Source organism: Chiloscyllium punctatum, chromosome 36 (assembly GCF_047496795.1).
Source record: "Chiloscyllium punctatum isolate Juve2018m chromosome 36, sChiPun1.3, whole genome shotgun sequence".
NCBI classification, from domain to species: domain Eukaryota; kingdom Metazoa; phylum Chordata; class Chondrichthyes; order Orectolobiformes; family Hemiscylliidae; genus Chiloscyllium; species Chiloscyllium punctatum.
Genome location: NC_092774.1, coordinates 9,136,808 through 9,158,917, shown reverse-complemented (window position 1 = coordinate 9,158,917; position 22,110 = coordinate 9,136,808). Strand labels below are relative to the sequence as shown.

General features: G+C 48.4%; 1 protein-coding gene across 1 annotated transcript; it reads left to right on the top strand.

Moving 5' to 3' along the window:
* Nucleotides 1–930: 930 nt before the first annotated feature.
* On the top strand, nt 931–20,749 carry LOC140459979 (uncharacterized; the record flags this gene model as incomplete). Its single annotated transcript, XM_072554394.1, has 4 exons — nt 931–1,553; nt 2,532–2,616; nt 6,510–6,639; nt 15,369–20,749. Coding segments are annotated over 4 exons (1,848 nt in total), but the record flags the coding sequence as incomplete, so codon positions are not given.
* Nucleotides 20,750–22,110: the final 1,361 nt, after the last annotated feature.

Sequence of the window (22,110 nt, the reverse complement as noted above, 5' to 3'; positions counted from 1 at the left end):
AGTTGGAAGCGCACTAGCCTTCGGAGAGAGGCTCCTTCACCGGGTGAGAGCGTCGCTGCGAAAGCTAGTGCGCTTCCAATGCAGGAGGTAAAACCAATGACTGCAGGTTCTGGAAGCCAGACTCTGGGGGGTGAGTGGTGCTGGAAGAGCACAGCAGTTCCAGGCAGCATCCCGAGGAGCAGCTTCCAATTAAACCTGTCGGACTATAACCTGGTGTTGTGCGATCTTTTAACTTTGTGCACACCCCCAGTCCAACACCGGCATCTCCAAATCATTTTTTTTGGGGGGGGGGGGGGGGGGGGGGGTTGCGTGTGTGTGTAACAATTCAGCATCTTCCCGTGGTCACTTTCGATCGTGCCGTCCCCCCCGTCCCCCCCCCCAAGGCAGATGAGCAGGTGTGTGTACAAAGTTAAAAATCACACAACACCAGGTTATAGTCCCAACAGGTTTAATTGGAAGGACACTAGCTTTCGGAGCGACGCTCCTTCTTCAGGTGATAGAGGAGAATAAGATTGTAAGACACAGAATTTATAGCAAAAGTTGACAGTGTGATAGAACTGAAATGATATGTTGAAAGAGACTGGATTGTTAGTGAACTTTCAATATATCATTTCAGTTCTATCACACTGTCAACTTTTGCTATAAATTCTGTGTCTTACAGTCTTATTCTCCTCTATCACCTGATGAAGGAGCGTCGCTCCGAAAGCTAGTGTCCTTCCAATTAAACCTGTTGGGACTATAACCTGGTGTTGTGTGATTTTTAACTTTGTGCACACACCCAGTCCAACACGGGCATCTCCAAATCCTGTTTTTATGTGTGTGTGTGTGTGTTTTTGACACGGGGCTTCCTTCCTTCCTGTTTTAATTCAGCTTTCGCAGGGTGTTTGAGGAGGAGGAGGAGGACTTGCAGCCTGGAAACGCCGAACGTGACCGGGAGCATGGAGGGGGGGCCGCGCCGCGGACAGCCCGGAGAAGCCGTGGAAGTGCGGGGACTGCGGGCGCGGGTTCAGCTACCCGGTGGAGCTGGAGTCGCACCGGCGCCGCCACACCGGGGAGCGGCCGTTCACCTGCGCCGAGTGCGGCCGGGGCTTCTCCCTGCCGTGCAACCTGCTGGCCCACCGGCGGGTGCACACCGACGAGCGGCCGTTCCGCTGCCCGGGCTGCGGCAAGCGCTTCAAGAGCGCCGGGGAGCTGATGCGCCACGAGCGGGTGCACACCGACGAGCGGCCGTTCCGCTGCCCGGACTGCGGCGCCGGCTTCAAGCAGCTGTCCGACCTCACCGTGCACCGGCGGGTGCACACCGGCGAGCGGCCGTTCCGCTGCCCCGAGTGCGGCCGGGGGTTCACCCAGCTGGCCAACCTGCTGACCCACCGGCGGGTGCACACCGGCGAGCGGCCGTTCCGCTGCCCGGTGTGCGGCCGGGGCCACACCACCCTGTCCAACCAGCTGGAGCACCAGCGGGTGCACACCGGCGAGCGGCCGTTCCGCTGCTCGGTGTGCGGCCGGGGGTTCGCTCACTCGTCCACCCTCCTGCGGCACCAGCGGGTTCACCCGTGAGCCGCCGGGATCACCGCCGTTTTATTTCGGCTGTCGTTAGTTCCGAGAGCGGAGCTGGGAGTTTCCGAGTCTTCTGGATAAAAGTCAAAATAAATCGTTTCAAAGAGATGCATGTCAAGTCTTTTTTTAATTGCTGTCGTCTTTGAAGTTGTGCCTCTCTCTTCCGTGTCTCCTCTGCCCTTGCTTCCAACGTGTGCTCCTGCGGGAGGGTCTTGTGGGCTCCAGAGTCCCTCAGCATCCCTCCGATCAGCTGTCTCTCCGACCTCCCTTCCTTCCCCCAAACCACTGGGCCAAACCCCCCTCCAAATCTCCCGTTTCACCAGGCCCTGAAATCTGCGTGCTCCTGTCTTCTCTTCCCTCCCATTGCCTCAGCAACTCTGTTGGCCCTGGGCGCCACGTGACCGCTCAATCCCATTCCCACTCGACCCCCCCCCCCCCCCCCCCCCCCCCATGAGTGCACAGCAGGAGGAGGGATGGGAAGAAGGGGAGAAATCCCCCCCCCCCCCAACTCTGCACCGGGGAGCTCCCAGTCCCGAATCCCGTGTCCGAGACTCCACAAGGTGTTGCAAAACCTCCCCTGGGCCGGTGACTGGCTCCATCCCACCCTCCTGGCTGGGGACATGACAAACATATGTGGCTGTGGAAGGGATGGCTGGCACTGCGGGTGGTCCACGTGTACACACGCCAAAGACAGGACAGCACTGCACACATCCACTGGTCTGTCGACTGCTGGCTGTGCTCTGACCATGCTCAGCACTGAGGGCGAACACTGAATGTGGAGGAAAGTGATGGAGAGGTGTGTTGAGATTTCAGCCCAGGGAGGAGGGATGGCGTGTTGTGTAGAACAGGGATTTACAGCTTTGGGGAAACAAGACATTGTTGGGGGGAGGGGGGTGAAGAAAATGTTCCGTAGAAACTGAAATTGTCTGAATTTCTATCCTGGACTGACTGTGTTGACTTTTGTCCTTTTGCAGGTCAGTAAAGGACTCAGACCAAACATGGCAACAGAGTCAGTCAGTTCATCAGAACCTGAATATCGTCTGCCTCGGACAGCGGAAGGTGAAGAGCTTCTCAGCGGAAAAAAAAGGTTTTGAGTATTGGGCGAGACTGGAAAAGCGTGCATGCACCCAAGTGAAAGTGCTCCAGTGAACCCACTGTAGAGAGAGCAACAACGACCTGAGAAACATCAAAAACATTCACATTGTTGGTTGGTGGGTGGGGGGGGGGGGGGGATGGAGCTGTCGGTGTGTTTTGTGTTATGGATGGGGCCCAACTGGTTACTACTCCTGGGAACCGGGAGGACACCCACACCGTGGAGAAACCGTGGACTGCGGGAAAGGATTTAATCACCCGTCCCAGTTGGAAAACCACCGACGCGCTCACACCGGGGCGAAGCCGTGTTCCTTGTTCCGTGTGCGCTAAAGGATTTACTCAAGGCATCCTCCCCCCATGTTCCACCAGCGGATTCACACGCGGGGAGAAACCGTTCGCCTGCCCCGTGTGCGGGACAAGATTCTCTCTTTCCTCCACTCCCAAGTCTCACCGACTCATTCACACTGAGGAGAACCTGCTCTTACTGTGGTGAGAGTTTCAAGTGTTCGTCCACTCTCCTTGTTCACCAGCGAGTTGGCACCAGAGAGAGAGAGACCGTTCACCTGCACCGCGTGTGGGAAAGCATTCCCCAGGTCCTTCAACCTGTTGGCACGTATGCGTGTTCATAAGTGACTGCTGGAGACAGGCTCTGCTGTTCTTGATGCTGTGACTCTCATCCAGGATTTAGAGTCTGACAATACTGGGTTTGCTTCTTCTGATGGTGTAAAAAAAAACAATGACTGCAGATGCTGAAAACCAAATACTGGATTAGTGGTGCTGGAAGAGCACAGCAGTTCAGGCAGCATCCAAGGAGCGGCGAAATCGACGTTTCGGGCAAAAGCCCTTCATCAGGAATAAAGGCAGTGAGCCTGAAGCGTGGAGAGATAAGCTAGAGGAAGGTAGGGGGTGGGGAGAAAGTAGCATAGAGTTAACAACCCCGTAAGAAGCTGGAATTTAATTTCTGGACATCCCACTGGTTTACACGGTTCCCAATATCCACCCTCCCCCCCCTTTTTACGAACACTGCCACATACAATCCTTTCTCTTAGTTCAAGAAACCTCGTCCAGAGTAAACCTTCGAACTTTTACTTCGATCTTAAATCGACCTTTGCTGCAAAATCTGGAACTCGGTGTCTGAAAGGTTCGACTGACGAATGTCTCCAGTGAGTTGATTATCCCTTCCCGCCCGTTCTTGCACATTCCGTCACCGTGGCACCTCGATCACAAGGTGCCAAGGAACATGAAACAGAACGGCGAAATATTTTACTGGCACATCCATTGATCTTGAAGAAGCGTAGAACTTGATGAGCTCAATCAGTCCAGCCAAACTGTACAAGCCCAGAAATTGCCAGCGACTGCTGCAGCTTCATGACCTCCTGCTCGTCAAGATGAGTGTTGGGTGTCCCTCAGTTTGAAAGGTGATGTCTGAATTTCAAACTGCACATCTTTCAGCGAGCAGCGCAGGATCTTAATGACCTCTCCTGTACCCAAGGCTCATGGCTTGTGTTTCCCTCTCGTTCGCTGTCAGTGCCAGGAAAATAGGCCACGGGACAGGGTGGCACACCCTTCACCACTGAATAACACCCCACCGGAAGTGGTCAGCAAATTGTGCAGAGCGAGCTGCGACCATGTTTTTGGCTGACCCTCAAATTGTGGGTCCTTGTCAGCCAGTGCCGACTGCTCTAGCTCAAGCATTGAGCCCATTTGCAGGACGGAATGTGGTCACGTTCCCAGGATTTTCTGTGCGGGAGGCTGTAGGATCAGCAACTGAAACCCCTGCGCCAAGGATGCTGGATGTGAAGGCCCAAAGTATCGACTTTCACACCTTGGAGACACTGACTGACAACAGAGGAAAGTGGCAACATCACCTGTGAGGGGATGCGTGTGTCTCCATGTCAGTCAGTGGCCTTAGCAAACATGTGCCGACACCAAAAACAACATCTTCCTACAATGACATCTGAAAACGATTTCACATGTGGCAGAACCTGCCTCTTGCAGATCCGCCTCTTTCGACATGAATAAAAGCATTGCAGGTGTCTTATCTTATGGGAATGAAAATATGTTCGGCAGAATATCGCCATCATGTGGTATAGACACGTTGCTGTGATCTGTCTGCTGACACCCTCCACTATTTTATTCTGTCTAATCATTTTCAGCCCTGTAAAATATCCGTAGCTTTCAAACAGAAATTTCTTAATTCTGAGCTCAAATTTTGGTCAGGCCACATTTAGAGTCTTGCATTCAATTCTGTTCACAGGAGGATGTGGAAGCTTTGGAGAGGGCGCAGAAGAGGTTTAGCAGGATGCTGCCTGGGTGAGAGGGTATGAACAATATGCAGAGGCGAGAAAAACCTGGGTTGTTTTCTCTGGAGCTGCAGAGGCTGGATAAGCGTCTGTAAAATTATGAGATGCAGAGATAGGGTTGACAGTCAGAGCCTTTCTTCCGGGGTTGAAATGTCTAATCTTAGGGGGCATGTATTTAAGGTGGGGGGGGGGGGGGGGGAGTGTTTTTACACAGAGTGATAGGAGTCTGGAACGCACTGTCGAGGTGATGGTACAGGCAGATACAATAGGAGCATGTAAGGAACCTTTAGATAAGCACATGAATATGCAAGGTATGGAGGGATGTCAACCAAGGGTAGGCAAAAGGGATTAGTTTCATTTGGCATTACATTTAGCACAGCATCATGGGCCTTTCTTGTGCTGTACTGTTCTATGTATTCTAAATCAATTCTGTCCTTGCATTTTCACTAACATCCTTTCTATTGAACAAGACAATATCTCTTTTAACCAGCACTGCCACACTGTCTGAACACTCGACATCCTGGAAAAGTCATTACTCGGTCGTCCTATTTTGTCTTTTCCCTTTTGATAATGCGGCAGGCAGCCATATTCCCACATAGCTATTTATGCTTGTAGCTTCTAACCCTACTTTATGTACTTATGTTCGGGTATTTTGAGGGGTGAGACCTGGCAAAGGCATAATGGACTGATTGACTTCCTTTGTGTTGGAATATCTTGACCCACTCACTGAGCCTTTTCTCAACCATCCCTTTGACTCTGACATCCTTCCTGGTATAAGATACCATATTCTTACCACAGCCAAACCAACGGTTTACCAGTTTGCTTCACAAGTGTAGGGTAATGGGTCCAAACACTATTTTAAACTTATAACCAACCCCACAGATCCGTGAATGCTGGAGATCTGAAACAAGATCAGAAATTGCTGGAAAAACTCAGCAGCATCTGTTAAAGGGCAAGTGGAGTTAACGTTTTGGGTGAATTTCTGATTTTAAATATTTTAATACCTGCCGAAATAACATAGTTCTGAAGAAGGGTCACTGGACCCGAAGTGTTCACCCTGCTTTCTCTCCACAGATGCTGTCAGACTTGCTGAGTTTCTCGAGCAATTTCTGATTGGCTCCAACATTTTAAACTTGTCCTGCCAGCTGAAGTCTTTGCGTGCGTAAAAACCCTTGTAACGTGGCTAAAATAAATCGAGATAAAGCGTCTGACACGTTGTGTATGATGCTCATTGCACACACATTCCACGTATAAATCTGCACGCCGCAGCCTCTCATTTTGTTCCTCGGACTGTGCTGCTGGTGTAATCTCCTCCTCCAAACTTTTGCTGTCCCCACAGCGGAAAGCAAAGCTTCCCAGACACCGACTGCGGGTGTGAGACCGCGGACAGGGGAGCCGCGTTTACCCTCGTTGACAGCACAGAGAGAGAGAGAGAGAGACACACACACACACACAAACATACACGAAAGGATGATCAAAAATGGAGGCGGAGGCGTGAAATGGCGGGTCTATTACCCGTCGTGCCCCGCGGCGGGGAAAGCCCTGTAGGCTCGGCAGGGGGGTGCCCGCACGCATGCGCGACGTCGGGAACCTCCCGGGGGGGAAGGGAAGAAGAAGAGGGAGGTGCCGGGCATGCGCAGACCGGGCGATGGCGATGGCGAATCGTTTGTTCGTGTCTGTGCGGCTGGTGAGTGGCAGCGGAAGCGGAGCGGTGCCGACGAACAGGCCGGTCCGGAGGTGGGCGGGAAGGGTCCGTTAACACCCGGCGCAGGCTTCAAGCGCCGAATGTTAGATCCGCGGTGCTCGCCTTTGCCTTTCCGAGGATTTGTTTTTCCCCCTCCCCCTCTCTCTCTCTCTCTCCCCCGTCCCTATCTCCATTCCCGGTGACCGGATCCGGCGGTTACCGGCGCCATTTTGTTGCAGCGCGCGGTTGGGGTTGGGGGGGTGAGTGCGCATGCGCCAAGGTCTGGGGTGTGACGTCAAGCAAGGAGAGGAGACCATTCAGCCCCTCGAGCCTGCTCTCCCATTCAATCCTGGTCAGATTTGTTTTGTGCTCATATCCTCCTGCTTTCTTTATATAATATATATATAAAATGTTTTCCCCAGCGCCCACGTTGTGTGCGTGCAGTTAAAGACAACAGGGTCTGCTAATCTTTATTCGATTCCCACCACCACCAGCAAGAAAGCACACGCCCAAGTGGGCAGTGTTCAGATCAGAGTCGGTGCGGGAAAAGCACGGCAGGTCAGGCAGCATCCCAGGAGCAGGAGAACCGATGTTCCGGGCAAAAGCCCTTCATCAGGTGGCCGGTGACAAGCGGTGCCCTTCCCGTCAAAGGGAAATGTTGTGTGTGATCAAAACAAAAAAAGTGAAGGGAAGGGCAGGGATTAAATCAGAGTAGAGGTGGAGGGGGGAAGTAAAGGACTCCGCTCCCTGTGGTGCCCCCCCCCCACCATTCAATACAGTCGTGGCTCAACTCATCTCACCCTCAACGCCCACTTTCCATAAACCCGCCAACCTATTGCTGATTAAAAGTGTCTCCACCTCCTCGTAGAATTCCCATCGTGTGGATGGAGGCAAGCCATTCGGCCCATCGAGCCCACCCCAACGCTCCGAACAGCATCCTACTGCCCACACTCCACCTAATGCCCGCCGGGCCTGCACATCCCTGGGGAGTACCAGGCAATTCAGCAATGGCCAATGCATCCATACCTGCGTGCCTTTGGATCTTGGGAGGAAACTGGAGCAACCCGGTCCAGTCCGTCCATGCCGGCCAGATATCCTAACCTAATCGTGTCCCATTTGCCAGCACTTGGCCCATATCCCCCTAAACTCTTCCTATTCATATACCCATCCAGCTGCCTTTTAAATGGTGCAATTGTACCAGCTTCCACCACTTCCTCTGGCAGCTCATTCCATACATGCAGCACCGTCTGCGTGAAAGAGTTGCCCCTTAGGTCCCTTTTATATCTTTCTCTTCTCCCTCTAAACCTATGTTGTGTCATTCTGGACGCCCCTACTCCAGTGAAAAGATTTTGTCGATTTACCCTATCCATGTCCCTCATGACTTTATAAACTACTATAATGTCATCCCTCAGTCTCCGATACTTCAGCAAAAACAGCCCCAGCTTATTCAGCCTCTCCCTATAGCTCAAACCCTCCAACCCTGGCAACATCCTTGGAAATCTTTTCTGAGCCTTTTCAAGTTTCACAACATCCTTCCAATCCGAAGGAGACCAGAATTGCAAGTGATTCGGTCCATGAGGCAACATGACCTCCCAACCCTTATACTCAATACTCTGACCAATAAAGGAAAACAAACCAAAAGCCTTCTTCACTATTGTATCGACCCGTGAGTCTACTTTCAAGGAGCTATGAACCCACACTCCAAAATCTCTTTGTTCAGCAACACTCCTCAAGACCTTATCATTAACTGTATAGGTCCTGTTCTGATATGCTTTTCCATAACACAGCACCTCACATTTGTCTAAATTAAACTCAGTCTCCCATTCCTCAACCCATTGGCCCATCTGATCAAGATCCCATTGTACACTGAGGTAACCTCCGATTTTGGTGTCATCTGCAAACTTATTAACTATACCTCCTCTGTTCACATCCAAATCATACATAAATGACAAAAAGTGGCGGACCCAGTACTGATCCTTGTGGCCACTGGTCACCGGCCTCCAGTCTGGAAAACAACCCTCCACCATCACCCTCTGTCTTCCATCTTCGAGCTAGTTCTGTCACCAAATGGCTCGTTCTCCCTGAGATCTAACCTCGCTAACCAGTCTCCCATGGGGAACCTGGTCGAACGCCTGACTGAAGTCCATATAGATCACATCCACCACGCTGCCCTCATCAATTCTCTTCACTACTGCTTCAAAAAACTCAATCAAGTTCGTAGGACACAATATTCCACGCACAAAGCCATGCTGACTATCCCTAATCAGTCCTTGCCTTTCCAAATACATGTAAATCCTGTCCCTCAGGATTCCCTCCAACAACTTGCTTACCACTGATGTCAGGCTCACCAGTCTATTGTTCCCTCACTTTTCCTTACTATCTTTCTTAAACAGTGGCATCACCTTAGCCAACCACCAGTCTTCCAGCACCTTACCTGTGACTATTGATGATCCAAGTATCTCAGCAAAGGGCCCAGTAACCACTTCCCTAACTTCCCACAGATTTCTGGATTCACCTGATCAGGTCCTGGGGGTTTATCACTATTGTGCGTTTGGAGATATCCAGCACCACCACCTCTGTAATATGGACATTTTTCAAGATGTCACCATCTATTTCCCTGCATTCTATATCTTCCATAGCCTTCTCCGCAGTAAACACTGCTCATTTAGTATCTCCATCATCTTCTGCAGCTTCACACGTCGGCTGCCTTGCTGATCTTTGGGGGGCCCTATTCTCTCCCTAGTTACCTTTTTTTATCCTTAATGTATTTATAAAATCCCTTTGGATTCTCCTTAACCCTATTTACCAAAGCTATCTCTTGTCCCCTATTTGCCCTCCTGATTTCCCTATTAAGTATACTCCAACTGCCTTTATACTCTTCTGAGGATTCATTTAATCTCTCCCGTCTATACCTTTTTCTTAACCAAACCCTCAAGTTCTCTTGTCATCCAGCATTCCCTACACATTCCAGCCTTCCCTTTCACTCTAACAGGAATATATTGTCTCTGGACTCTTGTCATCTCATTTCTGAAGGCTTCCCATTTTCCAGCCGTCCCTTTACCCACGAACATCTGCCCCCAATCAGCTTTTGAAAGCTCTTGCCTAATACTGTCAAAATTAGCCTTCCTCCAATTTAGAAGTTCAATATTTCGATCTGGTCTCTTGTTTTTCATCACTATCTTAAAACTAATAGAATTATGGTTGCTATCTCCACAGTGCTCCCCCACTGACACCTCAGTCACCTGCCCTGCCTTATTTGCCAAGAGTTTGCATCTTCTGTAGTAGGTACAGGGAACCTCGATTATCCAATCGAGATGGGCGGGCACTTTTTTGTTCGGAAACTCGATTATACGGTTAATTGATTAAATGCCTTTCCTCTGGGGTCGGTGTTTTTAATGTCTGCTCCCCATTCAGGAGACTGCAGCAGCACACCACGTGCGAGCCCTGGAGCCCCTCCCCCCACCACCCCCGGTTCAACGCTGCCGCCCCTCGCCTGGCCCTTCCACCCCCACCCGTCCCTGTTCAACACCGCCCCTGCCCACCCAACCCTGCAACACCTTCCCCGCCCACCCCCCCGAACTCCATCCAACATTTCCACCCCTCCCCATCTCGCTCGCCCACCCCCAGCTGCCAACAGCTGTCCCCTCGCCTAATCTCCAGCCCCGGCCCCCAACTGCTCCCCTACTCGCCCTTCCGCTCCTCCCTACTCTCGGCCCCTCTCCGGGGCAGCCGGACTGTACACCAACAACAAGACTGCTGCTGCTGCAGCTGCCTTTGTGAGGTATGTCTCCAAATAGTGCACACACGCACACACATACAGCTACACACACAACATTTTACTGCAACCTTTTGATGGGTTCCACCTCTGCCCTGTACGAGACAATTTTAGAAAGATTATCTGGAGACAGGGGGGTTTAGGTACACCCCTCTGTTGAACTCCAGGGAAAGTATAGGGAGAGAGCGAGGGCGTGAGGTTAGTCATTTGGAGACTTTGCCTGTTTAATCACTTTAAACAAAAGAAGCGATCACTGCTGGAAACACGTCTTTGATGTAATGTTTCTATCGGGATCTCGAGACCTCCTTCGGATAATCTGGTTTTCGGATAATTCGTATTCAGACAATTGAGGTTCCTCTGTACATCCACATACTGAATCAGAACATTTTCTTGTACATACTGAACAAATTCCTTTCCATCTAAACCCTTAACACTATGACAGTCCCAGTCTATGTTTGGGAACTTAAAATCCCCTACCCTAACCACCCTATTATTCTTACAGATAACTGAAATCTCCTTACAAATTTATTTCCCACTGACTATTAGGCTGTCTATAATGCAATCCCAATAAGTTAATCAACACTTTCTTATTTCTCAGTTCCACTCAAATAACGTCCCTGGATAGATTCCCAGGAATATCCTCCCGAATTACAGCAATAATGTTATCCCTTATCAAAACGCCACTCTCCCTCCTCAGTTGTCCCCCTTTCTATCCTTCCTATAGCATTTGTAAATGTAACATGAAGCTGCCAGTCCTGTCCGTTCCTGAGCCATACTTTTGTAATTGCTATGATATCCCAGTCCGATATTCCTAACCATGCCCTGAGTTCATCTGTCTTTCCTGTTAGGCCTCTTGCATTGAAGTATATGCAGTTTAATTTATTAGTCCTAGCTTGTTCACTGCTTTGTCCCTGCTTGCCCTGAGTGTTTGAGTGGCTCCTTTTCCCAACGATACCAGTTTCAGATTGATCTCTTTCCTCACTGTCTCCCTGGGTTCCCCCCCACCAACCCACCTTACCAGTTTAAATTCTCCTGAGCAGCTCTAGCAAATCTCCCTGTCAGTATATTAGTCGCTTCCAATTCAAGTGCAATCCATCCTTATACAGGTCACTTCTACCCCAGAAGCGATTCCAATGATCCAAAAATATGAACTCTTCTCCCATGCACCAGCTCCTCAGCCATGCATTCATTTGCTCTATCCTCCTATTCCTACCTTCACTAGCTCGTAGCACTGTGAGTAATTCAGATATTACTATCTTCAAGGACCTCCTTCTTAATTTCCTGCCTAACTTTCTATATTCTCCCTTAGGAATCTCATCCTTTTCCCTTCCTATGTTGTTGGTTCCAATGTGTACAATAACCTCCTGCTGGTCCCTCTCCCCTTTGAGAACATTCTGCACGCTCTCTGAGACATCCTTGATCCTGGCACCAGGGAGGCAACATACTATTCTGATTTTTTGCTGCTGGCCACAGAAGTGACTGTCTGTGCCTCTGACTAGACAGTCCCTGAACACAATTGATTGCTTGGAACCTGAGGTACCCCTCATTGCATTAGAGCCTGTCTCAATACCAGAAACTTGACTGTTCATGCTATATTCCCCTGAGAGTTCATCACCCCTAAATGTTTCAAAACAGCATACTTGTTTGAAATGGGGATAGCCACAGAAGACTCCTGCACTACCTACCTACCTCCCTCTCCTACCTTTCCTGGAGTTAACCCATCTATCGGACTGTATCTGCGACTTTTCTCCCTTCCTATAACTGCCATCCATCACATCCCCTGGCTCTTGTAAACTCCTCATTGCCTCAACTGTTGCTCCAACCGATCCATTTGATCCGATAGGATTCGCAACCAAAGACACTTCCTGCAGACATAATCCTCAGTAACATGTAAACTCTTCCTAAACTCCCACATCTGACAAAAAGAGCATATCACTCTACTAAAAGCCATCTTTGCCCCTTCACAATCTACAGACCCAGAAAATAGCACCATCTTATTGCTCCCAAAAAAAACAGTGCTCCAGGCTAACTTAGTTCTCATGGTTTATAATTTTAAAATTTAGTCAAGAGACAGATTTCAATAAAACATATAATCAGGATAGAACCCACTCTACTCACTGCTGGAGACTAATGGCAAGGTTAAGAGGCGGGAATCGAACCCTGCTTCCTGGCGCTGTGAGGTAGCAGTGCTAACCACTGAGCCACCGTGCCTGGAATTTACTCAATGTCCCAGCATCCACTGCACTCCGTGGGAGTCAGTTCCACAGATTCACTCACCTTTTGGTAGTACAAACAAGGACAGGACTTGTACAATTAAAAGTCGGGTCTTGGCTAGTGCTATACAATAGAGAGACCTAGGAGTTCGGATATATCATTCTTTGAGGTTTGCATCATCAGTGGACATGTTGGCTAAAAAGGCATTTAGCACGCTGACCTTCATTGCTCAGACCTTTTGAGAATAGGAGTTGGGACATTAGTGAGGCCTCTTCTGGAGTACTGTGTCCAGTTCTCATCACCCGCTGTAGGAAGGATGCTGTTAAATTGGAAAGGGTTCAGAAAGAAATTACCAGGATGTTGCAGGGAATGGAGGGTTTGAGCTCTCAGCAGAGGCTGAATAGCTTTGGCCTTTTTTCACCGGAGAGCAAGAGGTTGAGTGGCGACCTTTCAGAGGTTTTTCAAAACATGAGGCGTGTAGATGAGGCTGGTGTCTTATCCCACGGGTGAGGGATTTCAAGAAGAGGGGGGAATATTTTTAAGCTGAGAGGGGAAAGGTTTGAAAAGGACCTGAGGGGCAACTGATTTTACACAGTGTGTGTGGAAGTGGTGGGTGCAGGTACAGTTACAGTGTTTAAAAGACATTTGGATAAGAATAAGAAAATGTTTGGAGAGATATGGGCCTAGCGCACACAGGTAGGACTTGTTTGGTTTAGGGGCATGGCTGGCGTGGACTAGTTGGACAGAAAGGTCTGTTTCCGTGCTGTAAGACTCTGTTTTAAGAATGCCTCCCCTTCTGCTAAATCTGGGATATCTCATTCTAGATTGCCCCAGATAATGAAATGTCTGTGCTACGTTCGATTTGTCAATCCCTCTTAGCATCCCGTGTGCCTCAATTCGGTCTCCCCTCATTCTTCTAAACTCCAGAGTGTATCGGCCTAAACTCCTTAACATCTCTTCAGAAGACAAACCCCTCATGGCTGGAATCAACCTGGTGAACTGCCTCCAATACAACTACATCCCTCCTCAAGTAAGCAGACTAACATTGTATGCGATACTCCAGGTGCTGTCTCACTAATGCCTTGTATAGTTGCAGCAACACTTCCCTACTTTTATATTCGATTTCTTTACCAGTAGATGCCAAAATTTCGTTTGCCTTTGACGTCCCATTTTCCTATCCCCGTATCAGTCGAAGCAAGCACTCAGACAGTCTGGCTAAAGCCTTCGTCTATATTCTGGGCCTTGGAGAGACAGAACGATTGCCCATGTACACAGAGACATGAGTTCTTGGTCTTCTCTTGAACAGCAGATTTGTAATGAATTATATTGTCACTTACAGGGAGCTCCATCCAAATAACGCAACATCTATATTAACCGTTACAATCAGATGAGCATCAACAGTAAAGATTAAGCCATCTGGCATTATACAATGGATGTTCTTCACCTTGTTAATTGGCAATACATAATGGATGCTTTTCACCTTGTTAACCCACTACCCTTGCCTCATTGTTAATTGCAAGTTCTTAACTAGTCCAACTCATGCCAACTGAGTCTTTTGTCAAGTAACCCTAAACTATGGGCAGCATGGTGGTTCTGTGGTTAGCACTGCAGCCTCACAGCACCGGGCTACTGTCTGGGTGGAGTTTGCACGTTCTCCCTGTGTCTGCGTGGGTTTCCTCCCACAGTCCAAACATGTGCAGGTTAGGTGAATTGTCCATGCTGCATGGTGGCTCAGTGGTTAGCACTGCTGCCTCACAGCACCAGGGTCCCAGGTTTGATTAACTGTCTGTGTTGCACATTCTCCCCGTGTCTGCGTGGGTTTCCTCCCACAGTTCAAAGATGTGCAGGTCAGGTGAATTGGCCATGCTAAATTGCCCGTAGTGTTAGGTGCATTAGTCAGAGGGAAATGGGTCAGGGTGGGTTACTCTTTGGAGGCTCGGTGTGAACTGGTTGGGCTGAAGGGCCTGTTTCCACACTGTAGGGAATCTAAAATAATCTAAATTGCCCATAGTGTTAGGCGCATTAGTCAGAGGGAAATGGACCTTGGTGGGTTACTCTTTGAAGGGTTGGTGTGGGCCTGTTTCCACACTGTAGGGATTCTAATCTAATCATGTTAACTCTTTCGCTACCTACTGATAACTGTATACACTTTCTCAGCCTCCTTCTTACCCACTCTACCTGCAGCACTGCAGTGACACAGTAGAGAGGCTCCAGGCCCCTATGAGCAGGAGAGAAAATGATTGACTTATTGACGTTGAGGTGCTGGGTGAAGTGAACATAGCAGAGAGAGGGGACCAAAACTGGGACTGAAGGAAGAGATGGTGCACTGAATTTGGATTTCAGCCCGAGAGAAGAGGAGAGTTTGTGGGACAGGGAATGACAGATTTAGGAAGCAGGAGAGAAAGGAATGTTCCTTAGAAGCGAGCACTGTCTATCCTGAATTTCTCTCCTCCTGTTGCAGTCTCCAATTCCAGGAAAATACAAGGGGAGGATTTGCAGAAGGGTAACTTAAAGTAAGCATCACGTTAAGATCTGGCAGTGATTCAAATCGTTAGCACGGAATATCACCCGCCCTTTGAATATGGAGGAAAATATGTTTGTCTGTTCTGTCTGTAGGAAACGTCAGTGTTACTGGGGAAGCACCGAGTCACACGCACAGCAAAGTGATCGTGTTTCAGTGCACTGACAGTGGAAAGAGACTTAACCAGTTACACAGCCTGAATAAAAATTCCACTGTTCACAGAGGGGGAAGCTGCACTTGTGTCCTGTCTGTGGATGAGGCTCCAACAACCTGAAACAAGAAAAGATACTCTTACCATGGAGAAACCGTGGAAATGCGGAGACTGTGAGAAGACATTCCCATGCCCGTCGAAGCTGGAAATTCATCGACGTACTCACACCGGAGAGAGACCCTTCACCTGCTCCGTGTGTGGGAAGGGATTCACTCAGTCCTCCAACCTGGAATTACACCAGCGCGCTCACACAGGGGAGAGGCCCTTCATCTGCTCCGTGTGCGGGAAGGGCTTCATTTATTCGTCCAACCTGTTGACGCACCAGCGGGTTCACACTGAGGAGAAGCCCTTCAGCTGCGTCTCCTGTGAGATGAGCTTCCGGTTCCCGTCCAGCCTGCTGATCCACCAGCGGATTCACACCGAGGAGAAGCCCTTCCGCTGCGCCGACTGTGGGAAGAGGTTCCGGCACTCCGACAGCCTCGTCGTGCACCAGCGCATCCACACCGGCGAGAGGCCGTTCACCTGCTCCGAGTGCGGGAAGGGCTTCATCGACTCGTGCCACCTGCTCCGGCACCAGCAGGTTCACACCGGGGAGAGGCCGTTCACCTGCTCCGAGTGCGGGAAGGGATTCACCCAGTCTTCCACCCTGCTCCGGCACCAGCGGATTCACACCGGGGAGAGGCCGTTCACCTGCACGGAATGTGGGAAGGGGTTCACCAGCTCATTCCACCTGCTGAGACACCGGCGGGTTCACACCGGGGAGAGGCCGTTCACCTGCTCCCAGTGTGGCAAGGGATTCACTACTTCATCGCACCTACTGAGACACCAGCGAGTTCACACGGGGGAGAGACCGTTCTGCTGCTCCCAGTGCGGAAAGGGATTCACTACTTCATCCCACCTATTGAGACACCGGCAAATACACACCGTGGAGAGACCAGTCAAAAGCCCAGACAGCGGGAAGTGCATTCAAAGCTCTGAGGAACTGGAGTCCCATCTGTTGTACAAGGAAGTTAGTGCCTAAGGTGCTAAACTAACACTGGATAGGCTGAACGTTCTAAACCCCGAACCGCTCAACCAACTGCATCCGCAAACCGAAACAAAATCCCACAACAGGCTTCAAGCAAATCATTGAAATCAGAGAAGCAACAGCAGTTAAACACGGGGACAATTGAGAAAGATTTTACAGTTCCAAGCAAATTTAAGATCATAAGTACCACAGAATCAGAATTGAACTGGATTGTGTGTGAGCGAAACGATGCATTCGGTATGAAATTGGTTCCACATTACAGAAGAAGCCCAGAGAAGAGCAAGTGAACACATTTCTTTACTGGGTAGATCCAATAGCAGATCGTATCTTAAAACAACAGAATTTAAAAGAAGAGACAGGTAGTTTTGAAACATTGTAAGAGCATTCGACAAATACTTTGCATAAAGTGTAATAAACAGCAAGATGTCATAGAAGAAAACAATCTGTTGGTTAATCATCCTTATCGGTTGTAAGAATTTTGTGATTATGGAGATATACCACCAGAATTAAACTGAAACAGAATTGTCATTGGAACTTCTGATCAATTTCTTTCAGAGATGTTGCAATCAGTAGATCTCACATTTGAAAGAGCTGACCAGGTAATGGTGGAATCCGCATACAGCACGAGAGAACAGAGAGCCAATCCAGTTGAAGAAGTTTGTCAGACTCGGATAACTTTCTAGGGTGCAAAGATACCAAGATCGTCACAAAGACCAACTCAAAACATTTTCAAGCCCTTTGATGCTAGAACTCACTGTTACAGATATGGAATTAATGAAACTGTATAAACTGAAGCAGGGCCCAGCTTTATCGAGTCAGTGCAACTATTGTATGTGAGTGGGGCATTCACAGAGCATGTAAAAAGTCAAATACTACCTTTTGCCCACAGGACTAGTAAAGCACAAAGTGCTGAACACCTTACTGCAAGCCCCTGTAGGGAGTTAAAAAAGACAGAAGACCAGGAGTTCCCCTCATTGGAGCATATATCTCCACAGGATGAGATGCCATCTTTGGAAGTGACAACTAAACCCTTCCTGGGGGTGATTGATGACTCATCTGAACCAGATATGACATGGATAATGCAGACCATCCAATCCCCAGGGCCCGATAATCGTCGTCCAGGTTCTGAAGGGAAGTGGCTCGAAATATAGCGGAAGCATCTTCCAAAACACTTTCAACTTTGGAACACTTCCTTCAGCTTTGAGAGTATCCAATGTAACCCTAGTATTTAAAAAGGCAGGTGGAGAGAAAACAGGGAATTTTGGGCTAGTGAGTCTGACACCGGTAGTGGGGAAGATTCTAGAGTCTGTTATCAAGGATTTTAGAGCACTCAGAAAACAGTGGTAGAATCAGACACAGCATGGATTTACAAAAGGGAAATCCTGCTCGACAAATCTACTGGAATTCTTCGAGGATGTAATTAGCAGAGTTTATGGGGGGGGGGGGGTGCAGTGGATGTGGTGTATTTGGACATGGAGAAGGCACTCAACGAAGTTCCACATGGAGGGTAGTGCATTGAAATTGATAGAAAGTTAGTTAGCAGACAGGAAACAAAGAGTAGGGATAAATGGGCCCTTTTCTGAATGGCAGGCAGTGACTTGTAAGAGTACCACAGGGGATCAGTCCAAGGACTCTCAGCTATTCACAGTACTGTATTTGTTCATGATTTCGACTAAAATGTAATATCTCAAAATGTGCAAATGTCACGAAGCTGGGTGGATGGGTGAGCAGGATGCAGAGATGTTACTTGTGATTGTGGGCAAATATGTGGCAAATTCAGGATTATGTGGATAAATACGAGGTTATCCACTTTGGTAGCAAGAAATAGGAAGGTGGATTATGACTTGAATGGCTGTGATTTGCGATGGGGATTTTCAACAAGACTTGGGTGTCCTTGTGCACCAGTCATTGAAAGTAAGCATGCAAGTGTGGCAGGCAGTGAAGAAGATGAACTGTATGTTGGTACTCACAGCGAGAAGATTCGAGCGCAGGAACCAGGATGTCTTGCTATAGTTACAGAGGGCTTTAATGAGGCCACACCTGGAATTTTGTGTGTAGTTTTTGGTTTCCTTATCTGAGGAAGGATGTTCTTGTTGTAGGGGGAGTGCGGGTGAAATTGATGCCTGCGATGGCAGGATGGACTTATGAGGACAAATTGTGTCGGTTAGGATTGTATTCCCTGAAGTTTAGATGAGTGAGGTGGCGGGGGGGAATCCCATAGCAATGCATAAAATTCTAACAAGGCCAGACAGGATAGATGCAGGAAGGGTGTTCCTGATGGTGGAGTAGTCCAGAACCTGGGGTCATAGTTCAAAGATTAAGGGTAAATAGGAAGGGTTCAGATGGATATGGTCCAAATGCTGGCAAATGGGGCTAGATCAGTTTAGGAAGTCTGGTCATGTGGATAAGTTAGACCAAAGGGTCTATTTCCATGCTATATAACTATGACTTTATAAGGAGAAATTGCTTCACCCACAGAGTGATGAGCCTATGGAATTCACTATCACAGAAAGTAGTTGAGGCCAAAACATTGTGCTTTCAAGAAGAAATGAGATCTAGCACTTTCGACTGAAGGGAACAAGGGATATTGGGGGGAGGCTTGAGGGTTTGCAGGCCCATTCCTGCTTCAGTGTTTGTAAACTTGACGTGGTGGGGGTGGCAAGTCTTACTGTTTTCCTTGAAATTAAAACTTGGCTAAAGAGAGTGCAATTATAACCATCGGACAAAGAACCCTATGGCAGAGCTCGACTCAAAGCTGAAGGAATACTGAGCGCAGTCTTAAAATACACGGACCAAAACTATGTGGAAGAGATGCACATGACCAGAAACCAAACCTTCTCACTTCTGAGCATGCCTCACTCTTGTAAGTCAGAGAAGCTCAAACAGCTCAGGGGAGATGACGGCCTGGTGGTATTGTCACTGAACCGTTAAGCCAGAGACCGAGGTGATGTTCTGGGGACTCGGGTTCGAATCCTAGAACGGCAGATGGTAGAACTTGAATTCGATAAATATCTGGAATTAACTATGAATCCATTGCTAATTATCATAGAAACCCACCTAGTTCAGTCATGCCCTTTAGGGAAGGAAACTGCCATCCTTATCTAGTCTGTCCTACACGTGACTCCAGACTGGCAGCAACGTGCTTGACTCTTATCTGCCCTCTGGGCAAATAAAGAAAAATAACAAATAATGATCAACATAATATTACTCAACAAAGGAAGACTTCATAGGTGTCGGAAGAATGTCCACTCGAATGAAGAGGAAATATGCATTCTTGAAGATTAACTATGTTGGTGTCCATCACGCCTTATGACCGAGAGGTCAGCTGATGCCACAGACTTCATGGGTTTTGTGCAATGATTCAACTTTCTTCCAACTGCACATACATCTTCAAAATCTGTTCAGCAGACATCCTTGACACCATAAGGACCAGGAACTTGTGGTGGCCTCAATTCAGCTGTTTGGAAGGGGTCTAAAATGGCAGACACTCTCATTGAAGCCGACGAAATGACTATTTTAATCAAAAGAGTGGATGGATCCCATATATCTTGCTGCAACAGAGCAAAGATCATTTCTTTCCGAAACGTAGCTCTGGTCTCTGATATAACTTGAGGATCCTCCAACGGTAACAAAGATCCAATGGCAACATCAACGTCAGGCTATGTTCCTTGGAAAAAAACATCCAGGAATTCAAAGATCCGCCAACTTTCCAGTCCACCAGTGAACCTTCACCTGAATGTTTGATCCTCAAGTAGCAATCATCGGAGCAGAAGAAGGCCGTTCAGCCCATCGCGACTGCTTCGCCATTCAACGCGATTGTGGCTGATCTGATGACCCTTAACTCCGACTTTCCTGCCTTTGCCCCCTAGCCGTTGAAGCCCTCACTGGTTAAAAGTAGCTCGGCCTTAATGTCCTAGCCTCTACTACCCTCTGCAGTAAAGAACGCCAGAAATTCACTACCCTCTGTAAACAATTCCTCCTCATCTGTCTTAAATGGGCAACCTACCTAGTCACTGACCAGTTGGAAAGTGGGGGTGGGGGGACGTAGGCAGTGATAAAGCAATTTTACTTACTTGTAATAGTCATATAAATAATGTAATAAACCAGAGATGTTGTAAAATGCAGTTGGTGCCAGAAAATGTTATCTGACAGCGTTTAGTAAGCTCCACGTACCAGCTCTTCCTGGGAGGAGTTCACCAGTAAGTTGTTTGGCTTGTTAATTGTTTCTAAGCAGAATATTTCATTCGCAGTAATGTGTACTTGCTTTTGCATCCATCCTGAAGTCTCATAAATGATTGTCATGTATCTCACTTGTCATGTAACTAGCCATTAAGTACTATGTAATAAACCTACTCTCCTCATAAAGACTGAGTGTATCTTCTACTGAAGACTTTGTGTGGGCATCCTTCCCCAACTGCTATCAGAAACTCAGTCCAATGTCAAGAAGGATTGGAGGCAACGTATCTACCCATGGTATCACAGGTGGTTCTGGTGGGCACAACCAGAACATACCATTGGGAAGACATACATAACCTGGTAGAGGTCAACAAGACCAAGAGAGGCATAAATGGGGTGGATAGTCAGAGGCTTTTTCCTCGGGTGGACAGGTCAGCTTGGGCACAGGTTCAAGGTGGGTGGGGGAAACGTTTTCTCACAGAGGCTGGGTGCCAGGAACACACTGCCAGTGGAGGAGGTGGTCAAAGTTGAAAAAAAAATCTCACAGCACCAAATTATAGTCCAACAGGTTTTATTTGAAACGACAAGCTTTTGGAGCACCGCACCTTCATTAGGTCGCTCGTGGAGATGGTGGAAGCAGGCACATCAGTGAGGTTTAAGGCGTATCTTCGCATGAAAGGAAGGTGAACAGCGGGACAGAAGCTGCGCAACAGGTAGCGAGTTGAAGTAAGGATGAGGATTTGGTGCAGACCTGTTGGGCGGAAGGGCCTGTTTCTGTGATGTGTCGTGAATCGTGCTGCATTGCATATAGCACCATTTACACGTTCGTATTGAGATAAGACTGTCCAGGTTCTCTCACAGCAGGACTGGGTCCGAGCCGTGAGGAGGCTCGTTTTACACCAGTGAATCCACACTGGGGAGAGGCTGGTCAGCGTCTGTTTGTGGGGGAAAGGATTCACTAGCTCATTTAACGTAATGTCAAGGCTTAACAGTAGCACGAGATGGCAGTGGTTTGGTTTCATTGTTTTTGTCATTGTTAACTCCGATATGGGAATAATCCAAGTTCATTCTAGCAGTTCCTCATTCCTGCCTGGATGTTAATAATTCCTGTAACTGGTCCAGAGTTTAATATCCACAGAGGAGATGGTAATATCAGTGGACTAGAAATTCAGGGACTAGGCTCAACTCTGTGGACACTAGCTCAAATTCAATTCATTAAAATAACAAAACTGGAATTGAAGGCTAATCTCAGCCGTGAAATCCCAACAGGTTGTTGTAGAAATTAATTTTTCGGGAAGGAAATCTGCGATTCTCAGATATTCTGGTGCAGATGTGGCTCTGGACCATCAGCGATGCGGTTGACTTTTAAGCTGATCTCTGAAATGGCTGACGAATCTGGTCAGTGGGGATACCCATGTCCTGTGAAAAGATTGTGAGCTGGGGGTCGCAGTGTGCCTTTTGCAGCTCCTGTCTGTGATCGTAGACCACAATTCAGGAGGTCTCGTCCGAGTTTACAACAAGATTGCGAGCACTGACTTCACTCCTGAATT